Below are 26496 nucleotides of genomic sequence, written 5' to 3'. Positions count from 1 at the left end.
TTAAGAAAATAAAGTAAAGATATTTGTGTTAAATTGTAAAGTAAAAATTGAAAAGTATCCGAAAAACTATTCGAACTAAGTCAAGTACAGATCGTAGCGTATATATATATATATATATATATTTTTTTTTTTTTTTTATAAAATCTTTTATAGTTATATTTTCCTAGGTGTTTTTAGTTTTTTTATGAAAGACGAGGTATTTTCTCTCTTTTTTCTTTTGTACTCTTTGGTTCAGAGATAGATCTACTTCCGCTCTAAGACATTACTATTTCCGTTTTATAGTCCAAGAATCATCTTGTCGCGTATTTCATCTTCGGGCGTAGACCGGCATTTTCCCACAACACCCTGCTCCCGACACTCACAGATGACGAAAATGGCGGACAACTCGTCTTCGGTAGGTTCTCTCATAAACAATGCTGTTCTGCGACGTTAACCGTTATTGGCACGTTGAATAATATGCTGTTGTGTTCAGGTGGAGATTGTAGAGGGCTGCCGCCTCCCGGTACTTCGTAAAAACCAAGAACACGAAGACGAATGGCGTAAGTGTTTTCAGAAGCTAAAGCTAAGCACACAGTCTCAGTTGTTGTTAACGGACACAAACAACACACGGCCCCTGTTTGAAGAACCAAGCTAGACATTCATTCTTTGCTATGTGACAGGATTTTATTTATTATTTTATTCTTTTACACACACTTTATAAAAAAAAAAAAAAAAACATACCATACATCTAATCAGTCTGCTACTGTCTTGATGAAAATGATACCCAGTTTAATAGATCAGTTATTTTATATTAAAGTGTTGAATTCTGAAGATGAAAACAATTACATTTGATGGGACATTATCCTCATTATTTCTTAGGTGATAAAATAAATGTGGTGTTCGATGTTAACCATTTGTTTTGATTTATTGTTTGGGTTATAGTAGTTCATGGGATAGAATATTACAATAGTAATAGTAATATATGCATTGGATCATTGGTATGATCCAATGATTGTATTACTGTTAAATGATGAAATAGTGTGAATTTAGCGGGTTGTGGCAGTAAATTTTGATGGCCAAAGGTTTTGAGTTCCACTGTTTATGCAAACTCTTGTAGAGCGGAACACACAGGGACAATTGTTTTGGAATTTTTGAAGCATTAATATATCATAAGTATCCTGTTAGTTGACCCGATAATCTTTTCTACTACTTTTTTGCCCCTTGCTCAAAGTTTTTATTTGGTATTGTATATTTAGGATTTAGAATTTCCAATACTATTGTATGTTAAAGGAAAATTCCGGTTTTTAACACTTTTAGCCCCTTTTCTGTAGTGTCCAGGATGAAATCGAATGATCGACACCAAAATTTTGACGATTGGTCCTGTCTCGGCTATTTGGCTCATGTAGAATCCCCCCTGGCTGCTTCAGAATGGCTTGCATAGTGCATGTCAGATAATGTCCTTAAAACAACCTTAAACATTCTTTTTATGCTACTCACCGTGTCGTCAGCGCTTTTCAATGACGTTCCAAAAAAAGTTTCGTGAAGAAAAACCGTTCCTGTCTTGTTTTATTTAGCATTTTGTAAATCCCAGAACTATTTTTTCCGATACATCACAACCGCTTATAAACTTCCGCTTCCCGTTCGAATCTGAAGCGTTGCACACTCCAGACCACTAGTTGGCGACAATGTCTCTATACTTTGGGAATGTAGGACCACTGTGTATTCCATTTTCAGAGTTTTTTAAAAGTGTTTAACAGAGACGTTAGCACCTCGACGTCGGAGTACACAGAGTGAAGCAGAAACACTTGGGCCTTGCGAAAAGACTACAACTAAGCGTAAACAGCCCCCCTTTCCGTTTCCGGTGGCGGAGGGATATTGACTATTCCAACAGAACTCAATGGGATTTACAAAATGCTAAATAAAACACTACAGGAAAATTTTTTCTTTACGAAACTTGTTTTTGAACGTCATTGAACAGCGTTGACGACTCGGTGAGTAGCATATTTTAAAAAAAGAATGTTTAAGGTTGTTTTAAGGACATTATCTGACATGCACTATGCAAGCCATTCTGAAGCAGCCAGGGGGGGATTCTGCATGAGCCAAATAGCCGAGACAGGACCAATCGTCAAAATTTTGGTGTCGATCATTCGATTTCATCCTGGACACTACAGAAAAGGGGCTAAAAGTGTTAAAAACCGGAATTTTCCTTTAAAGGTTCTTTACATTGATTTTATTCATAAAATCTCAGAAAGAGAACACAAATAAAGGTTTAAAATATGGATTATTAAAAAAGCAAGAAACATTGCACATATATACAATATATATGAATATTTAAACTTTGAAGATGCTTAAGATAAGATTAATAAGATAATAAGATTAAAAATAGGGATGCACGATATAATCGGCCCCCTATCGGTATCGGCCTTAAAACTGAATCTCGGACATCGGCCACCCCACCGATATTTAACCCGATATTTAATCAGGTTCTGAGTTTCTAAAGTCTATATGAAAAAAAAAAAAAAATACTACTTCTTCTTCTTCCTCAAAAACTTCTTTTTTACAGACTTAAAAACTTTTAATAATGTGTAAAAAAAAAAAAAAAAAACTTAAAAAGAAACTTAAAAACTTAAAAAGACAAGGGAAAAAATATTGATACATTGAAATATCACAATATCTTCATATGCTGATATATTGCCATTTAAAAACACCATATCAATCTCTTTTACTAATGAAATATTGCTATATGTCATCGTTATGCTACGAAATCCCCCGAAAATTCACGAAATTTTGCCATATTTTTATATGTTGATATATTGACGCGGTATCAATCTATTTTACTAACAAAATCTCACAAGAATTTGCAAAATATCACGAGAGTTTGTAACAGAACGATGAAATTTCACGAGATTTTGAAAGTAAAATCGATCGATACCGCGTTTTTAAAAATCTATTTGATATCAGCATATGAAAATATATTTGAGTATATTATTTTTCAAAGTGTCAGAAATGGATAACAAAACTGCTATTTTCAATGACTACTTGTATTTGTCCAGCTTTAACATCGGTATCGATATCGGTTATCGGCTACATGAGTTTTAAAATATCGGCATATCGGATATCGGCCAAAATCCCAATATCGTGCATCCCTAATTAAAAATAAGTTTCTTTTTTTTTTTTTTTTTTTTTTTTTTTTTTTTTTTTTTTTTTTTTTACAAATTATTAAAAGCCTAGCTGTAGTAGTTTAGGTTCAAGAAAACCATGTTTAGTTTACAGAAGGCAAATAGTCTTTAGCAATGTTTTTTTTTTTTCATTAATGACTGGAGTCCAGCAAAAATTGAAAAATCTTTGGTCTTGATTTTAGAATTATATCAACTTTGTAAAAATAAGAATAATGTTTTTTTTGTTGTTGGTGAAAGTAGAAAACTCCCAAATAGAATTGTATGGCATTTTATAACAAATCCCAAAGAAAATACCAAGCCAAAAATAACCCTGGCAAATTTTGATTTAAAATCATTAAAGGAATTTTGTTTCTATAGGTGTGAAGTGTAGTGTATCATATGTATGATACTAAAATGTTTTGAGAAAATATGCCCAGTAACACAAAGAGCTGACTGAGTCAACTAACAAAATATTTCTATGACAGTTATACTTAAATTATTAGTACAGCTTGGATAGGACATGTGTCTTTATTCAATTATTTGTATACTTTAATTTATTTATAGCATTTTAATAACCCAAAGGAAACTCTTCCTGAGGAAACTTTTTTCTCTTGCAGCTTCTCTGATCTTTGGTGATGAGCTATTTAAAGTTATTTCAAAGGTCTTTCAGATGAAATGGTTTAATTTGAGAAACATGATTGTTTTGTTTTTGTAAACATGTCATCATAGTGTCAGTCATTATGCAACAAAAAAAAACTGTTAGTTGATGTTTAGTTTCAAATGTTCTGCTTTTTCTTCCAGCATTGGCTGAGATTCTAAGTGTGAAAGAAGTTTCTGGAAGAACGCTATACTATGTTCACTACATCGACTGTGAGTAAAAACACTTTTTTCTTTTTTTTTCACCTACTGTTTCAAACTGCTGATTTATGTTACTGTAAATGTTAAGAATTGTGGGTAAATCTTTCCACTAAAACATAGCAGTTGTTTTGGGTCCTCTCTAATTTTATGCTGGGGAACAGATGTCTTTTTATATGTATAAATAAATGTATTTCTACATATTATACTGATTGTTTCTTTTCTGGTTAAAATTTACTCTATTTCAGTCAATAAGCGCCTGGATGAGTGGGTCACAACGGACCGGCTGGACATGAAGAAGCTCCAGTTTCCTAAGAAAGAAGCTAAAACACCAACAAAGAACGGTCTGTCAGGCTCCCGACCCAGTTCACCAGAGAGAGAGGTGGTAAGTCTACCAAACCGCTCATTTTTCCTAGTTTGTGTATTTCAATATATTTTTTCAACTCTTAAACTTTTAAAACCTTTTTTTTTCTGTTTTGTAAGTAAGTGTGATCAAGTGATTTCTGAAATCAAACGCTGTTTTTCTGTGATTCATTTTCACCTCAGATATTTTTTACAACTAATGAGCAAAATACTGCGTTTTCATTATCCAAATAAAAAAAATTCTGTTTATTCTAACAATAAATGTAAATAAATCCAAATGGAAGCCAATTCTGTAAATTCAGCCAATTTTTTTTCTTATAAGTGATTTTGATATATTTTACGATTCTTTTATAAAAACATTTATTTCTAAAGTAAACTTGCTGCAGTAACATTGAGGTTTGACAGTGAGGACTAGTGGTGCAACGGATTGTCATTGAGCCATGATCCATTGGGATCAATATTTTCGGTTCGACCCACACAGGATCTGGGGATTGATTTACATAGAAAGGAAAGAAATTTTGTGCTCATGTTCCGTTAACATACAGCGTGGTCATGGCGATTGGAGGAACTGAGGAGCTTGAATGCCCCGTGTCATTTAAAGCCTCGGTATGGGAACATTTTGGCTTCCCCCTTAAATTTAATGATGAAGGAAAGGTTAGTAATAAAACCGTGATGGTGTGTAGGCACTGTGGCTCAAGAAAGCCACTGACAGGAGTGAAAACAAAGCCCGCTCAACAACCGCTTATCACTGTGGCATTTTAGCAGCTCCTTGCTGCACAATCCGACCAAGCTAAAGCCATTGCAAACAGTATTGATGTGTCCACAGTGCGAACATGGGCCCATATTCAGTTGTGCATAATGAGGGCTTTAAACACACGGTGAAAGTGCTTGAGCCACATTATAAAATCCCGTTGCGCACAGGCTTAAGCGAAAAGGTTGTGCCAGGTTTTTATCAGCAGGAGAAGGAAAAAAGTTGGGGATGAACTATCCAGAGCATCCCCCGTTGCAATCACGGTCCAAAGAAAGGGTCCGAACTGAGAGGTTTTTTTTTATCCGTTGCACCTCTAGTAATGTGACTAATAGGAGCTGGACTCTGTTAGCAGAACCTAGCTATGTGGAGTTTCAACTTGATATATATTATTCCATTTCATAACTGCTCTTTAAATTGAATTTGAGGATATGAATTTAAAATGATTAAATTAATAAGGATTAATCCTGTTGTTGGCTGACTGGGGATTAGGGATGGAACGGTTTTTGAAAACCGTCCGAACTGTTCGGTTCGACTGTCTCGGTTCGGTTCGCGTGTGTTGCGTTCGATTCATGTGCTGCTCCATTTTCTCATAGGCGAAGCGTTATACTCCAGAGCAGAAGGTGGCGGTACTGCGACCAAAGCCAACTACCAGTAGTAAACAAGAAGAAAAAGAAGCGATGCGGCGTAGCCAGGTGTAGCAGGGGGAAAAAATCAGTTGTTGTGGAGAATTGTGTGGGCATGGCGAGTGGGAAAGAACAAGAGTTGGAAGACGCGCCAGCAGCACTTTATAGGTCTGCTGTATGGGAGCGCTTTGCATTTAGAGTGACCTACGATGACGGCGGAAAGAAAGTTGTGGATAAAAGTGCAACAGTGTGCAAGCATTGTGCAACGCGTTTTGTTTATGCTAACAGCAACATGACCAACATGTCATGCTAACCCCAAAATCCCACATACCCATCAGCGCTCCGCTCTGCTGCGCTCCAGACCGCCTGCAAAAAGCAAAGCATACAGCCTCCACTGTGGCTCCCGTCCGCTCCGCTCTGAGTTCCTTGGAGATCGTAGAGGGCATGCGCGAGATGATTAAATTTAAAGCAGCAAAACATGCGGGAATGATCCATGGTTTCCGCGAATCATTAAAAATAATTACAATTCATTAATTTTTGGGGATTTTTTTCATTAATTTCATTAAAAAAAAAATTCAGTCATTTTTATTATTTTTATAAATTTTTTTATTTTTCGGTGTAACAATAAACATATACCGAACCGAAAACCGTGACCACGAAACCGTGAACTGAACCGAACCGTGGATTTTGTGAACCGTTCCACCCCTACTGGGGATATATATTTTTAATTGACAATATTATTTTTAATTTGATCGTTGGATATTTAGTTTCATCTGTAAAGCTCTAAGTAGTTGTATTTGTTCTGGCACTCACCTGGTTATTTTCTATTATATGATTTAGAAAACTGCTCATTGCTGCCAGTTTAAGCTCCACCTACTAGTCCTTCCTATGCACTCTTTATAAGAAGTTATGTTGATATTTACTAAATGGGAGCACAGAGATTGGCAGCAAAGCAAACAGGTGTTACGTCTGATTATGGACAAAATAAAATACTTAGTGTCCTATAATATACAGCAGTTTTATCCCATGTATTTTACAGAATATTCATATTATCAGTTTAGACTAACAGGTGCAGAAATAACTACATTTGACTTTGGACTGTGTCTCATTCAAATGGTTGTCTGTGCTGCAGCTGAAATTCATCGGATTCATTTGTGTCACTTTTAACAAGGTGAACACAAGGCGTTTTCTCCCAAAACTTACATTTTTAACTTTGTAGATTAGGGCTGCATCTAACGATTATTTTGTAAAATTATTAATCTGTCGATTTTGTTTTGTTTTGTGTTGTGTTTTTTCAGATGAATCGATTAATAATAGCCAAAGGTTCCTTAAATATTTTTTATGGAATTCAACCAGGTGGAAAAAAACTTTTCCACTTTAGTAGTTCTGGATAGAACATATTCACAGACGAAAAGTCTTTTTATCTTAAATGCAAAATGTTTACATTTTTTTTTTTTACAATTTTGATATATTTGCTGATCTAAGTTGGTTGCTCTGTCAGCTAAAGGCATATAGAGTCTCTATACTCCTGGTAACGACTAATGGATTACTAAATTAGTTGACAATTATGTCAATAATCAATTAATCATGATTAATCTGATTGTTTCAGCCCTAATATGAATACAAAAACTACATGTGTATAAATTCTTTTTTTACGTTTTGCCATTTGAAATTGATTAAAAAACGCAAAATAAGGTGTTTGTTTTTTCTATATTCCAATTGTATGAAAAGGACAGTGAAAAATTATCAACAGATCAATCGATTACGTCAATAATCGATAGGTGCAGCGCTTTTTGTGTTAGTAAAAAAAATTGTTATGGTTTAATATAAGAGCACCGGTTCCTGTTTTATTGCCGTACACTACTTGTGCTTGAAAACATTACATTTATTTCTGTTTAGAGATTTTCCCAGTATTGGTAAGTATTTTCAGGTTAATCAGTCTTTTTTTAACGTATAGTTCTTGGTCCTCTCTTTGACTCGGAGTTATTGACTAATCAAGGAACACCAACAAATTTGACCACTCCATGTTTGAGCCAGTCCTCTTTACCGATTATTACTAAATTCATGCCCCATTTTTTATGTTTTTGTCTTCTTGGTTTCTTTTAAAAGTACTGTAATGAGTTTTCAGTCTGCAGTTTTTCAGCCTGTGTAAGCCCTTAACATCTGTTTGCTTTTCCCCTGTGAGGTGAGTGAGAGGAGAGATACAGATACTGACCCCGCTTTACAGAAGAAACAGGTAATCTACTGCAGAGTCCACCAACAAAGCAGGACTGTTTGAAAAACTGTCACCACAATTTTCAATGCACAAATAGTTGTTTTCTCTAATAATCTGAGTCCAGAGATGAGAGTAAACATGGATGCCAGTTTAATGCCCTTTTTTGTCTTCCTTTGTGTTCAGAGGAAGAGTCTAGATCTCAACCTACAAACTGCCACACCTCCATCCAGAGGCAAAACCCTCCCCACACCGGTACAAGTGAAAATTTACCCATTCTAGCGATTAATGAGATCTTCTTCACCCTGGTGTTAATGTTTCTCTCTCTGTTTGTACGTGTGTGGTATAAGGAACAATCCTGCAACATGTGAAGATAATATGGCTGTCATCTGGAGCTCATCAATAATTTATGCATGTTAGAAATTTTCCCCTTTTAGTTTTCATATTCAGGTTTAAGGGTAGCTGTTTTGCTTCATTGTTGTTTAAATGATTCCTGTAATCATGGTCAGGGTTTTATCATACTATAAAGGTTGGCGGGTCCTGAAGGAGCAAACCTTCAGGACCTGGTTTTAAGGTTTTAATTTCAGTGAACAGCGCTGCTGCAAAAGATAGTTGAACTGTTTTTTTTTTCATGCTTTTTTTCACACGCCGTTTAAAAAGGGCGGATGATTTTCAGAACTAAGAGACCGTTCACCAGGGTTCCCGCGGGTCCTTAAAAAGTCTTAAAAGGCATTGAATTCTTCAAAATAAAACTAAGACCTTAATTGGTATTAAAATGTCTTAAATCAGTCTTTCGTAGGTCTTATTTTTTTTAAAACATCATAAATAGGATTATTTTTTATTATGATAAATTTTTTTAAATCTAAATAAAACACTAAAATTGGCCTTTTTTTTTTTTTTTTTTTTAAATAATGGCTCCCCATTATTGGTTCCGTCCCGATAGCGGAACCAATAAAAGCGTTGTTGCGGCAGGGACATTTAGGAGATGCGCCATTAACTTTTTGTCTGGAAAATATGAGCAAGTGTAAATGTAACGAAAACTGGCTTCAGCCAAGAGTTTTCTCCATGGCTAAAACCAGGGAACATACATGAGGCACAGTGGATTTTGTCCAAGAGGTCATTCAAGCTCGGAACGATGGGAATTAAGGCAGTGGAGTTGCACATGCGAAGGACGAAACACAAAGCGTCAAAATCGAGTTACCGAGAAGCAGTCGGTATTTCTCGGTTTTGTTCCACCCTTGTCTCTGCAACGCATCCAGTTATCACCAAATCAAACATACTAAGAAAACGACACAAAGAAAAATAACTGCAAAAAAGACTTAGCACTAGTTATATTGTAGCTTTAAAACTGATTTGTTTTGTTCCCTGCTAAAACAAAGTTTGTGAATTCAGTTAAATAATTGTTAAAATATATCTGTCATTTGTGTGTTTTTAGCTTTCTTCCTGTATGGGAAGCTTTTCAAAATTTGAAACATTAGTGCAGTGGTTTATGTTATAATAAACCTTTGGGTTAAGTTGTCGCAAGCGGGTTTTTCTTGTGTTTGTTGTGAATTTGGTCTTAAATTTTTATTTCAAGTGGCATTAAAAAGTCTTTAAAAGTCTTGAATTTACCTTGCCTCATGCTGTAGGAATCCTGGTTCACAACATAATATTATTGTAGCTGTAACCAATGTTCTCTCCAAGCTGTGCAATGGCGCACTGCTTATGCATTCTCAAATAAAATAAAATCCAACATAAACTATCAATCCATTAGACCAATAATTTAGTTTTGAATTTGTGTATCAGTACCCAATGGAATTTCTTCACAGCATATGGAAGAAATAGGGCACAGTTTTTGCCATGCCATATTAAATATAATGATACCAGAACACATCCATCTTTATTTAATTTCATATCAGCCTGAACTGGCTGGATGTATTGGGAAAAACAAAATATAACTATTCTGGCATGTGATCTATCTACTCTTCAACGGCAGTTTCATATATGGCGATCAAATCTGTTTAAGAATAAAAATTAGTATATTTAAGAGTTGGATTTGGATGAATATGTTTAATAAATTATCTGTGTCCTTTAAAAAAGTTCTCTATTCAGCGCATCAAAAACCACTACAGATGGATAAACAATCCAACAGGAAGAAGAATATGTGGCGACCAAATTATTTACCAATCTAGGATTCCAGAACAATGAAACTCACCGGTTTGTAACAGCTCTGCTATCCAACATGCACAGTTTAAGGCGCAGCTGTTCTTCACAGCAAAACGCTTTTTTGTTGTTTTTTTTAAGTACACGAAGCAAAAACTTTATCGGGAGCCACTGAGCATATTCTCAGATATATGGCTGCAGCACTTACCGTATTTTCACGACCATAAGGCGCACCGTACTAAAAGGCGCAGTCTCAGTTATGTGTGCCATTTCTGTATTTAACACACACATAAGGCGCACCGGACTATAGGGCGCGTTTTTTATATACAGGTACATGTCCTCTACTACCTTTAAATAGCTCTACTGCGTATTTAAAAATACAGCGGGCCCAAAACTGAGTATGACTGTGCTTTATTCATGTATTTATTACAAAGTATTAATCAAACCTGCGAGCTGGCCATGAGACAGACACATCGCAGATGACACAGCGCTGTGATTACTCCTAAATTAACTTAAAATCCTGAAAGCTGCCCACGGAATATGTTCGCTTTTATTGCCGGTATCCTGGTGCCTGCAGTTTAAATTATTTAGATGAAAAACACCTGCCAGCTGCCGCGGTGAGGCTGCTGTTGAAGGGATTTCTACTGTCGGTGCACCGCTGGTATGTGGGGGTCTGAGCGCCTCCGACAGAAATAGATAATCTGGATGAACTGACTGCAATTAAGTTTTCAGGTGGCCTTTCTCACTTAAAAACATATTAAAACAACTTTATTCCCACTGATCACAGCAAATATAGCTGCAAGATTTAGATTATTTAGATGAAAAAACACCTGCCAGCCACCGCGGTATACGCGGAGGAGACCTGGCCCAGAGGCTGCTGTTGAATTAAGTTTTCAGGTAGAAAAATAGAGCGGGAGCAAAACTGAGTATGATTGTGCTTTATTCATGTATTTATTACAAAGTATTAATCAAACCCATCAAAGTCATCATCCTCTGTTTCTGAATTAAACAGCTGCGCTAAATCAGACATGCCAATTTCCCCTTCTTCGCTGTCAGAGTCACTTTCCGTGCAGCGCGGCTCCTCAGAAATAATGCCGGCTTTTGCGAAAGCTTGAACAACAGAGCCAGCAGACACGTTAGTCCAAGCATCTACAATCCATCCGCAAACGGTGGCGTAACTTGCCCGGCGCTGCCTTCCACTTATCCTGAAACTGTGGTCTCCGTCAGTCATCCATCGCTCCCACGCCGCTCGCAGCCTTACTTTGAACGGCCGCTTCACACCGATGTCGAGTGGTTGAAGTTCCTTTGTCAGACCCCCGGGATAACGGCGAGCACAGCGTTCATTTGATTCACCTTTTTTTTCACATCGGCTGTGAGATGGGCACGCAGCGATGGTGATGCGTGGAAAAAAGCACCTTGTCTCCTCACATACACCTGCCTCAGCCACGCTTTCATCATCTCCTCATCCATCCAGCCTTTTTCATTTGCGTTAATGTCATCAGAGCGCTGTGTCTGTCTCGCTGTCAGCTCCCAGATCAGCTTCTCTGATTGGTTGATGCGGCGCGTCCAGCAGCAAAACTTCAATTTTTCCATCTCGAGCAGCAGCAGCGCGTTGGCGGTGCGTCAGATGCTTAAACGCTCCGGAGGCGCTGCGCCTGCTGCTCAAAACGCGCTGCGGGACCTTTTGCTGCACCTATACGCGCGTCAACCATTGACTTTGCATGTAAACTCGCTGCTTCTGCTGCACCTGCTGGGTCCGGTTCACACCGATGTCGAGCGGTTGAACAGCGAGCACAGCATTAATTTGTTTCCCCATGTTTTTCACATCAGCTGTGAGAAGGGCATGCATGGAGTTACATATTAACAGCGATGGTGATGAGTGGAAAAAAAACACCTGGTCTCCTTACATTCAGCCACTCTTTCATCATCTCCTCAATGAGGTGGTCTCAAAAGTCGCAGTTACAACACACATAAGGCACCGCACCAAAGGGCGCACCGCACATTTTATGGGAAAAAAAAGACGTTTAAGTGCGCCTTATAGTCGTGAAAATACGGTAGATGTGAGGAGCTAAATGAGATCTCACAACAGTTTGATATCTTTCAGCACTGATTGAGAAAGATTTAGGTTAAGGAATCGAACCAAAACAGCATTCAGAAAGCTCTTAAAGAGACAAATTTGGACAGCTGTTGAAGATATGACGACAGATGTGAAAAATGGATAACATTTAAGGAAAAATCTTCTAGTAACACCAGGGCCACCATGTTGGTTTGCCCTTTTACAAAACAGTAGTACTGTAGATTGTCACCAGGAGGAGAGGAACCGTGCTAGCGTGATATGTTAATGATCATAAGGAACAAAGCTTTGCACAGTTAACTGATCCAAGCTCGGTATGGGTCGGGTTTCAGAGGGTTGTGTAAATGGGGCTATAGTTATAATTTATACAGTATCAGAAGCTTTAGCACACATTTCATGATGCAAAATGTGAATCTTTTAAGGTGAACAGAAAGTTATCTCTAAAAGGTGTCTCTCATTTCTCAAGAGCAGGACCCTCACTCTGGCCAATGTAGGAATCTTACATATAGCAGACTGCATATCCCATCAGCAACATTTGTTTTTGTTTTGTTTTTAAGTGGGCAAAATCACTTAAATTATAAGTACATAATGGAAAAGGCAGCTGTAATCACTTATTCTATTAATGAGCCATGTAACTTCCTATGATCCCAAGTTTTTATGCTGGAAAAAATGTTATACTGAATACTGCTGTCAATACCTTGGGGATGAAAAATTATGAGAAAGGCAACAAATTTCTGCATTTCAACATTGATCCTAATTTCTCAACAGAAGCATGATGATAATCTGGTTAGTGTGCAAATTAATACACAATAACTGGCACAAATATGACCTAATTTGACAATATTTTAAGGTTGTCTGAGGGACTCTATTAAGGAGCAAATATACCAAAAAACGAATATTAACAGTAACAAAAAATTACACTTATCATTATCGACACCATACTGAAGTAGTATTGTATCCAGATACAGCCTTTAAGTATCAATACCATCAGAGAATTGATTTTTTTATTTATTCTTTTAAAGTAGGATGACAGGGGGAGAGACATGCAGCAAAAGACCACAGGTCGGGTTTGAACACGGGTCGACCGCAGGGAGCACTAAGGCCTCCATATATAGGTTGTGTGCACTAACCAATGCGAGACCGAAAAACGCCCCCAGAGTATTGATATTTTTTACCACGCTGGTTGAGAGTTAACCAACATTGCTGATGAGGAAAACGCAATATTTATTATTTATGGTTTATATCCAACAGAGAAAAAGTTTTCTATGAAAAGCCGTTGGTTAAAGGAAAAGTTCAGTCAGCAAGGAATGATCAATGGATCATTATTTATACCTAAAACTAATAAAGTTTCGGGTAATTTATTGAATTTAAAGTTAATAAGTAAAAAAAATAATAATAATAATTTTCGTCACAATCACTGAGTCTGGGACAGGCCATTTTTGGCCCAAATATAGTAACACCTAACTCCTGACATCCTCCAGCAGTGACATCACGATGCAGTAAGCGTAGGGCCGTTCTCCATGCTTTACGAGCTAAATCAATGTGAACCACTAGACACATCTGCAACCAAAAACAGTTCATTAAGATTTCGAGAGGACTTCACCACTGAAATTTGTGAAAGTTACAGTTAAACAGACAATGCCCACTTGCATGGCAGTTGGATGTTCGGGTAAAACTGAAAAAGAATCGGTTATTTCCCATTTCCGATTCATGATCCTCTAAGGACGGGTTATTGCCAATAAGAGGGAGGATTTGCCATCGAACTTCTGGCCAGAGAAAAAACAGGTCAGATGTAGCCAATATTTTGAAGATTTCAAGATGATCTGGATAATTGCGCGTTGTGACAAACACCAGATAGAGCACTGGGACTTGCCCAACAGTGGATACCGCACCATGACATCACAAACCAGTAGGCGGCAGTAGTGTTCTTTGACAAACATGGATGTTTCCGATAAAGCACATTCAAGGAAATTACTCTTAATTAAAAACACTTATCCTTTATTTAACAGTATTTAATAATTTAATATTTAAAGTACTTTAAATGAGCGGACTTTTCCTTTAAATGGTTTCACATGGGACACCAACTGGAGGGTCATAGTTTTCGGCCTCCCGAGCAAGGAAAAGTTGTTATTCACCTAGATGACGCCATCGGCTGTTATGCGTGTTTTGTAATACATTACACCTGTAGGAGAAAGAAATTATTAAAACAGTAAAGTAACACTGAACTCTATTAAATAAAGTAGTATTTAATATTTTACTTTAACCTAACCTTCATAAATGAATGTTAATCAGTCTGGGGTGGGTGATGCCAATCTGAAATCCAAGGGGAATGTCATCACCCATCCAAACACAGACCAATCATACAGCAGGTCTCGGAAATGCTGAGAGAACCTCCCATAAACGGTGGCGCAAGAACAAAATTATGTACATTTTTCTTTTTTGGATGTGAAAACTCTGTGATAGATTTCAGGAAGGATGAAAAGGTGTGTGCCAAGGGAAGAAAAATTCTGTCAGGAGAAAAGGACCGAAAACCAACACTTCCTAGCAGCATCAGAGGTTTCTGAATGTTGGAGAAAGTAACTTAACAAAGTAGCTTTAAAAAAAAAAAATTCTGTCATTTAGCAAATATATTGGGCTTCATGTAATAGAGGAAACATTAAGGATTTATGAGGTGTATTTGTTGTATTCTATGTGTACCTTTAGTTTCAAATGTAGGATGATTAATGTATTTTTTGAATTAACTGGTTTAATCCAGTGTATAAATTTGTAGCCTCCTACTTTGTTTAAAGCGAAATGTCTAATTGTGTCTGTCTGCTACAGAAGAGGAAGGTCGAGAGCGTCCCCTTGGTGCCGCAGGTGCCCCCCGCCCCCCCAGTACCCTCTCTGCCGAGTTCAACTGAAGCTTCTCAGGCGGCGGTTTTTCCTGCCGTCAGGGAGACCCCCACCTTCAAGGCCAGGGAGGATCACGAACAGCTCTCCTCGCTCACAACCGTAGGAATCCCTCCGTTGATATTTCTGTGATCTTTTTATTAAATGGGCAGGATATATATTATATTTCTCTCCTTCTTTGGATAGAATGGCACTGCTCGGCGCCTTATTCCTGCTCAGCCTGGAAGGAAGAGAAAAGCCAACTGCGGCGGCACCGATGAGGTATGTGGGGGAAATTCCTCCTCACTTCACTCAGCCTATTGAGTTGGTTTCTAGTGTCACTTTATCATAATGTTTTTATTTCCTTATTTTATTTACAGATATAAATAATGTAAACTAAAAAAATGTGCATGTTTGGAAGTCTGGAGGAATGCTTTGAAAACCTTCACAGAGGACATTTTTATTTTGCAAATACTAAAAGATTCATTAGTAAGAACCAGTTCAGGTCCAAGTCTAAGCCTAAATATGGTGAAACTTTATGAACCAGTTGATGATTTAATAAAAAATTTAAAAAGCATTTATAGTTTTGAAGTGCTCAAAATTGTAAAGAATCAGATCAAATTCCGAAATAATTTTAATGGAAGGCTGTTTGTGTTGATAGGACTGATTTGTGGAATAATGTAAAAACAAGAGCAGCTACACTTTTATTTTTAGTAAAAGCCATAAATATGCTATGCTGGTAATATAAATTGAAATATAAGTACTGAATAAGTTTTTTCAGAAAAAATATTTTCCTCCCTGATTTCCTGCTTTGTCTTTCTAAAAGTATATTTGTGGCTGGTTTTGCTAAGATTTACATAAAAGGAGAAATGTTTTTATTTTTTGTTGATATATTTGTATCAAAATAGGATTTATATTAATTGATCTGTTATAATAAACATGTATGAACAGTTTACAGTTACACTTTATTGACACGTTTAAATCTAAATTTACTTGTACCCAGATCTTCAGTAAAAAGGTCTGAAAGTTCAAATCAGCTTTGGTTGAAGACAGAAATATCAAGGAACCAAGGTTTAAATCCTGATTTAATCATCTAGTTTAAAAACTGCCAAGCCTGTAAACAAAGAATAAAGATGTTAAATATAGGAAGAGCTGTCAGGACTCTTCCTCATCATCTCTGAGAGAAGAAGAGAATAAAAGATACAAAGAAATGGGATTCCTAATCCTTCACAATGTTGTATTTCATGTTTTTTTTTTTTTTTCCTTAATTTCCTTCTTGCTGGATTGACATTAAATTAGTTTCCAGCTTCATGAACTGAAAAACTATATCTAAAGTTCTGATGACTGTTTAAGTGATTTACATTATATTTAAAGGAGCTTTCAGAGTAAAGCTGGAAGAAGTTAATTTTGGTTTAACCCAACTGAGCAAGTCTCAGTATCAACGTCATCAAGATGGCGTTGATACTGCAGAAAAAGACTTGCTGAAACTGTCCTCTGTCCACCCCAACACTCACTGGTGCTGAAGTTAGTCATAAGGAGTTTTGTTAATATTGTCCTAAGCAGACAAAGGTGCATCTCTACCTTAAATCCAGTAAAGTTTAGATGCATCTATTTTCCCCCCGGCAACTTCGGTGAACAAAACGTAACTCTTCTTTCCTTAGGAAAAAAATCTGCTTTGATTAATGGTTTCAAAGTTTCCACACCAGCAGAGCTCGCCTTACAGACCACGTTCACCTTGCTCGCTTTGAGATACAGCAGTCTGGCTGCTGAAATCGAGATAAAGATCCTCCAGTTTTAAAATTTAATTACTTAAAGTCATTAAAGAAGAGATTTAGGGGTTTTTTTTTGTTTTGTTTTTTTACTTAAGTTTAATACTATAAACTTTTTCTTTGCTCAGACATTTTTACCCACCCTTCAGATTTGATCAGAGTATTTAGATTTCATGCCAGCGGGTTGTATCCAGGTTATAAGTTAAAAATACAAGGAAAACCGAGTAAGAAATAAAGGAAAGTATGCACACGGGAATCATCAGTTTGGAGGTTAACAGAGCCCTGCGCTAATATCTTCTTAATGCCAAGCTGCTGTTCGTCGCCGTTATCAGATCTGCCTCTGGAAGTAAAGCTTTTCCATCTCTCTTGCAGGCTTTCTGCCATCTTAAAAAGACCAAGGATGTATCCATCTTTAAATGCTTCTCATTCAGACTCTTTTCTAGTGTTTTTAAAGTTGCCTAAACTGAACTTTTCAACCTTGACCTGGATGACTGAGAATCCTCACACATAGGCTGTTAAATACCAGACTCTTTAAAAACAGTGTCAGATCATCAGTGCTGCTCTCTTTTAGGAAATATAAATCCACTTAAACCTTGACAGTGCAGGAAGTGGTGAGAAACTATGGAGATGATGCACAGCACACAGAAGTTTAACTTTTCTGTATTTAGTCTCTTTTTTTTTATTCATCTATGATATTCTGGTTATAAAATAAAATATTTCATGTTTATGGACTCCTACCCAAAGGTTAATACAAATATAAACTAAGATCAAACGAATATTAACTTTTATATCTAAAAGGTGTTGACCTGCACATATGATCATTTGTGCTTTTATAAAAAATTTTCTTGGTACTGAAAAGTTAATGTCTTTGAGCTTTAAATTTTTTTTTTGGAATTGAACTTACTTTATCAGAGTACACAGTTTGTTTGTTGACTTTTATAATATATTATTGACCAGAAAAAAGGTAACAAAACCATGTTGAATCATTGAAGTCAAAGTTTTCCACCTAAAAGCCATTTCCATCTAAGCAGCTTCCCAGTATTTGGTGCTCTGTTGGATAGCAGCATTAAAGGAAATGGCTATGCATTCATTATAAAATAAACCTTTTCATTCTCAGCCTTCTTTACCAATTGTCTCAGATCTCCAGTTATTCAAGCCAGCCAGTCAGACTAACTCTGAGCTCACATTGAAAGTGTTTGTCTTTGAGGAATGCTCCCACTGTGTCCCTATAACTAAAGTTTTCAGTGTGAAATGAATAATTTCATTCCCCTAATTAGTTTCCAAAAGCCCCTGTTTTTGTGTCTCTCTCTGCTAGATGATAAAGGTTTTGCAGTATAACAAGCCTCAAAGTGCCAGTGTCTTTCTACCACCACCAGAGGTCTGTTGGATTTCCTATTATTGCCCGTTGATTGTGTGTCGGTGTCCAAATTGAGCTGTGCCATAGTGGGTCCAATAACACGGAGGAGGAGCTTACCTCTGACCCTAGTTTAGTGCTTCTGACAAAATAAACATCATGGTGATTGCTCATATTGATCAAAAGAAAACTAATAATCCAAATCTGGTTTTTGATTGAGAATTGATTTTTTTTTTTTATTGAATCTTTTAGTTTTACGAAGTACTCTCTGCAGGTTAATTTCTTCTATTAAATTTTGTTTTTAATTCTTCCTGTCAGGATTCTCAGGATAGTTCAGATGGCATCCCAAGTGCTCCTCGGATGACTGGCAGTCTGGTGTCTGATCGGAGCCACGACGACATTGTCACGCGGATGAAAAACATCGAGTGCATAGAGCTGGGTCGGCACAGACTGAAGCCCTGGTACTTCTCCCCCTACCCACAAGAGCTTACCACGTTACCCATCCTCTACCTCTGTGAATTCTGCCTCAAATACCTCAAAAGCCTCAAGTGTCTCCAGAGGCATTTGGTAAGAATCTCTTTGGGACGTCCTAAATTGTGTTGCCATTGGACGCTGCTCACTAAGTCAAGATAAATTAGGACGAATTAAACATACAGTGGATGATTACCCTTGGATTTGGTCGAGTTAAACAGGGAACACCCCTGGAAGAAAACCAACAGCAGCTAATCAATCTGTGAGAAAAACGGTTATGGTCAAGACTTCAATCTAAAGGAGAATGTTTCCCACAATTTGAAAATTTCTCTCCATCAAATCTGATTTAGTTTTGACTTTTATTACTGTTAGCTTTTCAAGAATTAGTGCAGGTTAAGGGGGGGCAAAAACTGCTTTTAACCAAGGATGTTGCAAAGCTATTATTTAATTTATTAGTTGTAGCCAAACTGCAGGTCCTGTGACTTACTACCGGTCTGAATCCAGTTTAACTACATTTCAGGTTATTCTTTTTTCTTCTTTCCAGACTAAATGTAATTTAAGACATCCTCCTGGTAATGAGATCTACCGCAAAGGCACCATCTCATTCTTCGAGATTGACGGCAGGAAAAACAAAGTAACGGAGTTATATTGTTGCTCTTCTGTTGACTTTATTATTGTTGTTTTTTTTAAGGTTTGTTTCATAATTTATCTTTTCCACTTTTTCAGAACTACTCCCAGAACCTGTGTTTACTGGCAAAATGTTTCCTGGACCACAAAACATTGTATTACGACACAGACCCCTTCCTGTTTTATGTCATGACGGAGTATGATTCCAAGGGCTTCCATATAGTCGGTTACTTCTCTAAGGTATAAAAAAAAAATGAGGGATAAACTAAGACATCTGTTTGGATGAATTTCCTTTGCCTTTTTATTACATTTTAAACTTGCAAAAGAGGGGGTAAGAGAAGTCCTGTTTCTTTTTAGTGTTTTTTTTTATAAAAAGTAGTTTGATAAAAGAAATAAAATGGAGAGCAATTCTCTTTTCTGAACTAAATTGAAAATGGAGAAACTGGATAGTGAACGTAAAAATTGTTTTTGGTTCTAAGGTGACCTGCAAGTATATTTATGGGTCAAGAACAGTAAGCGAACACCAAAAAAGAAGACAGAAACATTGCCACTGTCACTAACCGATCTGTCCCAGAAGCACATCCGGGTTTCCATAAATAATGTAACTATGGTACTAAAATTACTTATTTCTATCCTTAACCTATTAAGGAATGCTGATACACATCTTTAAATACTGTTTCATGGCTTGTCTTAGACAATTTTGAGGCTTTTTACATTTTCTCACTTAAAACTGCTCTTTTCATCATCGTACAAAAAAAGGGTACCAAACTGCATTTTGTAAAAGTTAATAACTTTGCTGAGGAAAGATATTCGGCAGATGTACAGACTGCTCTGTACATGTCTGATGATGACCTTGTCAGACAATTGATATAACAGAACGTGCACTTATTTATTTATTAAGTGGTTATTAACATTCTATGCAATGTAATTTAGTATATTGTTATAATTAAAGATAAATAGGTGCTTATTTAAATGCGTACCGGATGAATTTCTGTTTCCTCAAACAAAAATGAGCTGATGGGTGAGATCGGGTAAGTGGCATCACAGCTCTCACATTATTTCTGTGTTCACAAACACACTATAATCTATTTTGTCCTGCTACAAACCCAAAACAGATTTATGGTTTAGGGCGCCACATATAGCTGTGATAAAAACAAAAGCTACTGAGCCCACAGCCGAACCTAAGCAAACATGGTGGTGCAGGAAGATGTATGTGTAGCTGCTGCTATTGCAGCTGTTTGTCAGAATTCATGTTTATATGAAAGAAGAAAAGCGCGAAAGCTTTTGCGGTTTCTTGTGGTTTTGGCTGCTATGTCATTTGTTGTCATTATTGGCTAAAACCAAACAAGATGTCGCTTTGTCCAATCAGCTCGGAAGGTTCTGCTGAGCGTCCCTCCTTTCTCCGTACAGAGCAAATCAGAGGATTAAACCTGGGTGTTACACATTATTAATCTGGCTTATTAGGTTTTTACTTTCAATGGCAGCTTTAAATGTTTTTGTGAATTTAGTCACAGAATGTTTTGAAAGCGATGAAACCCGCTGAAATATCAGCTTATTTGGTGGCACCTTGAAATTGCAGTCGCATCATTTATAACGAGGACAAAACCCATAATTAATGCATTAATTCCCTTTGTTAATTTCATTTTTGTCTTTTTGTCATTGAAATCAGGAATTGGGAAACAAAGAACTAGTGACTATTTTTTGTTTTAGAACTGAATCTGTTGGACAGTTTCTTTTGCAGTGTCAAAAAGAAATTAAAGAAATAGTTTTTAAGTTTTTTTATTTCAATCTAATAGAAAAAAAAGTAATCAACACAAATAATGGAAGGACAGTTTATTTTGACCAGACCTGATCTGGTCACTTTTTTGACACAAGTGCCTAATCAGACTATCAGTTGCTAAAGGCGAGCTTTAATTTTGTCCTAATTTTCAGGAGAAAGAGTCAACAGAAGATTATAATGTCGCCTGCATCCTGACATTGCCTCCCTATCAGCGCAGAGGCTACGGGAAACTGCTCATCGAGTTCAGTAAGTCAAAGCTGCTGTGATTGGAAAACATTTCGGTGTACTTACTTTTGCTTCTATGTTATAAATCCTTATTTTTTTTCCGGTTTTACCAGGTTACGAGTTGTCAAAGGTGGAGGGGAAAACGGGAACACCAGAGAAGCCGCTTTCTGATCTTGGTCTCTTGTCTTATCGCTCCTACTGGTCCCAAACAATCCTAGAAATTCTCATGGACCTTAAACCTGAAAATGGAGAAAGGCCTCAGATAACTATAAAGTACAAAGCTGTTTATTATTATTATTATTTTTTTTTTTTTTTACATTGTTAGATGAGTTTTATTCAGAAAAGCAATCTTAACTTTTCTTCTTTATTAATGTTTTCTGAAAACAGTGAGATCAGTGAAATAACGAGTATAAAGAAGGAAGACGTCATTTCTACACTCCAGTACCTCAATCTAATCAACTATTACAAGGTGAGAGTTCAGAACTTATCATAAATCTAATGAATCACAAATGATGCTAGTTTACTGTTGTTTACAAATCGTCTCATTGGCTTCTATGAAATCCTAACTAAACCAACATCTTTACTGTATATCTCTTGTATGAACAATTGTTTTGTTTTTTATTTGCACCCCCAAGATGATTTGTACTCAAAAAAATGTATTAAAGCAGTAAAATCTCTGATCAATTCTACTAAAGGTGAATACACAGACATTAGTTTTTCAAGGTCCAGCTGAGACATTAGTCCTTTAATCCCGGAGATGTTCTTCAGGTGATGGAAGGCCGACTTTGTTCCTGTCTTTATGAGCCTCTGAAGGTTCAGGTCTGAGTCCATCACTACACTCAGATTTAGAGCCTGATGGGAGGTTTTTAGCTAGATTAGCTTAGCCTGTGTGCTACTTTTTAAACACTCTTTTTGTAGTAAATCGGACAATATTAGCTCAACAACTAAACATCTGGCAGCAGCCTTTCCACCAATGTAACTCACTGATATGTAAAAGGCTGTTAGTGTAACAAAATGAGGAGGATGTTGGCTGCAGCGTCATTCATGACTGCCACAAGAGAGATGCAAAAATGCAAATGTCAGTGGTGTGGATGTTTTGTTGAAGTTACAGAAGCTGGTTGCACTGAAGATTGGTCCGCTAAAAGTGTTCAGCCGAAAACTATATTTCCGGGTTTTAGCCGATAAATTTAATACCGAAACGAGACGAATGAATCGACAAGTGGCGCATCCAGTAGAGGGGAAAGAGGATCACAAGTAAAGGGTACAGCCAGCATTCAGAAACCTTGTTGAGTGCATAAAGAAAAGGACTGAATCAAGAGAGCGTGGGTAGAGGAGCAGGGTTTATCAGAGTTGATTGCCCGGCAGACAGGTTTTGAGAGAGAGGCAGCGAGTTTAAACGTTGCACATTGGTCTCACTACGAGCTCGGGTCTGTGACATTAAAAGGCCACGAAGAATGCAACACGAAAACATTTTTGAAAAGGCAAGAACATTTCCTAGTACTACTGAGGTAAAGGGCCAAAAAATGTCAGTGGTAAATAAATATTTTGTTATTTAATAGTTAAAAAATAATGCTTTTTTTAATAGTTAGTACACATCGTAGCCAAAAATGTAATGTAAATCTCTTTCTTGTCCCACAATGGGGAAATTCCTTCTCTGGATTTTAACCCATCTCCTTGGGGAGCAGTGGGGATAAGGGTTTTGCATAGGAACCGAGAGTGGAGGCTCTGGGGCCGAACAGGGTACTTGCAACCTTCTCAGAGCACAGGAGCACTGCTCTAACCCACAAGGCCAACACTCGCCTTATGCTAGGATTTTTATATTTAACATAACTTCTTTCGGTTTTAGCCATGGTTTTAAAAATTTTTTGTTTTGGCCGAGATTATTTATTTAGATGCATCCCAAAACAGAAATATTTAAAAATGGCTGTGGGTGACAAGAGGGAGAAAACTAGATAGTGTCTTTAAGAAAACCTACAAGGACCTTCCAACAGGGCAAAGTGCATGAATGGTAAATGGCCTGTACTTATATAGCGCTTTTTCAAGTCAGGAGACTTGACCAAAGCGCTTTACACTACATTCAGTCATTCACGCAGCCACTGATGGTGGCAAACTACTTTGTAGCCACAGCTGCCGTGGGGCTCACTGACAGAGGCGAGGCTGCTGCACACTGGAACCACCGGGCCCTCTGACCACCATCAGTAGGCAGTGAAGTGTCTTGCCCAAGGACACAACGACACTGAAAGCTTAAACCGACAATCCTCTGATTGAGGGGCAAACCCCTGCACCTGACACCACTGTGGCCTGAGCTGCACTGGAAGAGATCAAAGCATATTCATATGGCCTAGTCAAAATCAAGACCTCAATCCAATAGAGATTTTGTGACAAGAGAGCAACATTTCTGCTCTTAAATAGCTGTTGTCCAAGCTGGAGAGAAGAGCGAGCAAAAGACTTTCTTGGCGGGTAAAAGCTGTTTAAAGGATTGGTAGAAAACTTCTATCAGATTGCAGGGAAGAAAGATCTGAGTCATGGAGACAGAACACAAATGCAACCTACAGGATTCATTCTAAAATTGTCAGGTGTAACCAATGTAGTTCACACCTTGTGTTGGAAGTTTCTGTTCCTCTTAAATAGAAATGGAAAATGAAGGCCAATGGCTTAATGTATCGCAGGGCTATGCTGTATAAATGCACTGTTATGTAAACAGGTAGAATAATTGGTTCTCCTCTCCAGGGTCAGTACATCCTCACTCTTTCTGAGGACATTGTGGATGGACATGAGAAAGCCATGCAGAAGAGGCACCTGCGCATAGATCCTAAATGTCTTCACTTCACTCCGAAGGACTGGAGTAAAAGGGGGAAGTGGTAAAAATCTGCTGGATCCTCCAACCTGGACAGCAGAGCTGGTGTGTTGGACCGGATCAACTTCTTCACTCTTGGACTTCTCTTCAGACAAACAGTGAACATGGACTTAACTTGAGGCGTCTGAGCTTTGGTCCACCTCACTCATTGCTTATTGTTTTATTGATTTGTAATTTACAGAATTATAAGAACAGTTACCATACTCTCCACTCTGGATAGACTCCTGTTGATCACCGAAGTGGTGCATTTACAGTGACTCAAGTCACTTGGTCTAAAATTAAAACTCAGCCTGGCAGACATTCCAGCCCTCCTGTGATATGAAGTGAAAGATCTTCTGTTGTTGTGAAGAAAATGGAAATAAAAAACAAAATGCAAACCAGAAATGCAACTGGGGAAAACATCTAAATCAAAAACTTGTTTTTTTAGAAATGTTTTGCTGTTTTCTCAGACTTTTTCTTTCAAATTTCATTTTTTCAAACTGTATGTTTTGTTTTTTGTTTTGTTTTTTTCCAAAAAAATAATTTTAACTGATCTTATATCTTCTATTATTTTTCCTCCTAACTTCTCTTTTTCGTGTGGAGTTTTACGAATTGCATTCTTTTAAAATTCCAATCACAATCACACTTTAAGCCCAGTACCAATGCTCGCTCTTGATTTGCACACAGACCAATAAAAATGGTGCAAACTTCATGCTGAATAAAAATGTGACTTAGCCCCTCACTCCAGAGGAAGGCCTGCCCCATTAAGTGAAGAGACAGATCTGTAAAATGCTATTAGAAAAGAATGCAGTTAATAAAACTCAAGTCTGAAAGAGAAATTAGAAGAAAAAAAAAAGTAATTTGTTAAAAAAGAATCTTGCAACAAAAAAAAGGAACAAAATTCACTCCATACCAATGGTGAGATTTATCATTTTAGGACAAAGGTGAAATATTTATTCTGTTGGCAAAAACTTGAAATTGGGATTATTTGATCTTTTTGTCTGCATTTTATCCATATTTTAAGTGCTAAATAACTACCAAGTTATTTATCCTGCAAACACTTCATTAAAAAAATGTCTGTATTTATATACAGTTTATGAATAATCAACCATGTTTGTGTTCATTAAATAATTCCATAGCTGTGCTCCACTTAAATATTGATTACCATTTTGTTTTAGGTAAAATTTGTTTCTACTAAACAGTTTAAACTGGGAAAGTGTAATAATTTTGTTTTGGGGGATACACATGTCACTGAAATGTCCATCGTTGCCGTTTAAAAGTATAAAATAATTGCCCGTTTTAAATTCCCGTCTGGAGTTTGACCCTCCTGAGTGCCTGAATCATTAAGGTCATTACTTTATTGTTGTTTTTAGTACCAGTCTATAAATATTCCTCTTGTAAATATAACAGTTTGACATTTTACCTTCACACCTTCTTTGTATATAATTGTATAAACCAACATGAGTATTCAGGTTTTCTCAGACCTAGTTCTGTTTTTTATTACCCTATTTTTAAATAGGCAGAAGTAAAAATGCTGCTGTGTGCTGATAAAAATCTTTTTTTATATATATATAATTTTATTCACATCCTGTCTCAAAATAGTTAATCATGTTCCTAGAGTCTGTGAATACTAAACACAGAAGCCATGCTGAACTGTTGGAGGAAAGAAAAGTTATTGTACAGTTATTTATAACTTTAAATAACAGGCTGCACAACGTGAAAGAATTAAGTGATATTGTTTTATGTTTACATGTGTTTAATGGGTGAATTTGTCCTGTTCAAATTACTTAGTATACTTTCAGTGTCATTTGAGCATTTGATATGAAAAGTTTTTGAATTTATAAAAAAAAAAAAGTCTTCAATTCAAGTGTCTTCATATTGTGTGTTTTGTGGATTTAGAATTAATCCATGCTGTAGTTTCTGCAGAGTTTGCGTTTTTCACCTAAAGGCGAAGAACTACGGCTGTGTTTTCATCCCTGTTGGACAAACGGACAAATGAAGAGGATAAAACAAATGAACCAAACCTTCTACATATGTTTAACAGAAGAAAGGCGGTGCTTTTCCTTGAAATGTGCGATGATTTGAGATTTTAACAGTCAACCTTTGCCTTATCTGGCAGGGCAAACATCTCAACTAACAGGAATATCTTCAAGTAGCTAGTTTTATTATTCATTTGTTAAAGAAAATGTATGCAAATTTATTTTACAGTGATTTACACTCAACTTTTTAATTGTTGATTTTGAAGGCTGTCAACTCTCATTAGGAGTGAGACTCGCCCATCTCAATGTCAATTTCTCACACTAAAAAATGAGTCATTAACACTCAACTCCGTTCCACTTATTTATGATCAAATCCAGTCCGTGTTTTAATACTACCTTAGTGCTAACAGAATAATTATCTTTGTAAATT

The 26496-nt window shown here is 36.9% G+C and overlaps 1 protein-coding gene across 2 annotated transcripts; it reads left to right on the top strand.

The window, feature by feature from the left end:
- Positions 1-289: 289 nt before the first annotated feature.
- On the top strand, positions 290-25949 carry LOC119786049 (histone acetyltransferase KAT5). Of its 2 annotated transcripts, XM_038289120.1 has the most exons (16): positions 290-394; positions 473-539; positions 3939-4007; positions 4241-4377; positions 7915-7965; positions 8128-8196; positions 14978-15148; positions 15233-15307; positions 18110-18172; positions 18467-18715; positions 19164-19253; positions 19346-19486; positions 21179-21272; positions 21365-21524; positions 21639-21720; positions 23982-25509. In XM_038289120.1, the coding sequence occupies exons 1-16, from the start codon at positions 365-367 to the stop codon at positions 24114-24116; spliced, it is 1683 nt and encodes a 560-aa protein (XP_038145048.1). In that variant the 5' UTR covers positions 290-364; the 3' UTR covers positions 24117-25509. The 2 variants fall into 2 exon arrangements, with proteins under 2 accessions (XP_038145048.1, XP_038145049.1); XM_038289121.1 differs by lacking the exon at positions 18110-18172 and having other exon boundaries at positions 23982-25949.
- Positions 25950-26496: the final 547 nt, after the last annotated feature.

This window comes from Cyprinodon tularosa, unplaced genomic scaffold, assembly GCF_016077235.1.
Source record: "Cyprinodon tularosa strain WSP-4 unplaced genomic scaffold, ASM1607723v1 ctg263, whole genome shotgun sequence".
Taxonomy (NCBI): Eukaryota; Metazoa; Chordata; class Actinopteri; order Cyprinodontiformes; family Cyprinodontidae; genus Cyprinodon; species Cyprinodon tularosa.
The sequence above is the reverse complement of the archived record's forward strand: the minus strand, read 5'-3'. Positions and strand labels throughout refer to the sequence as shown.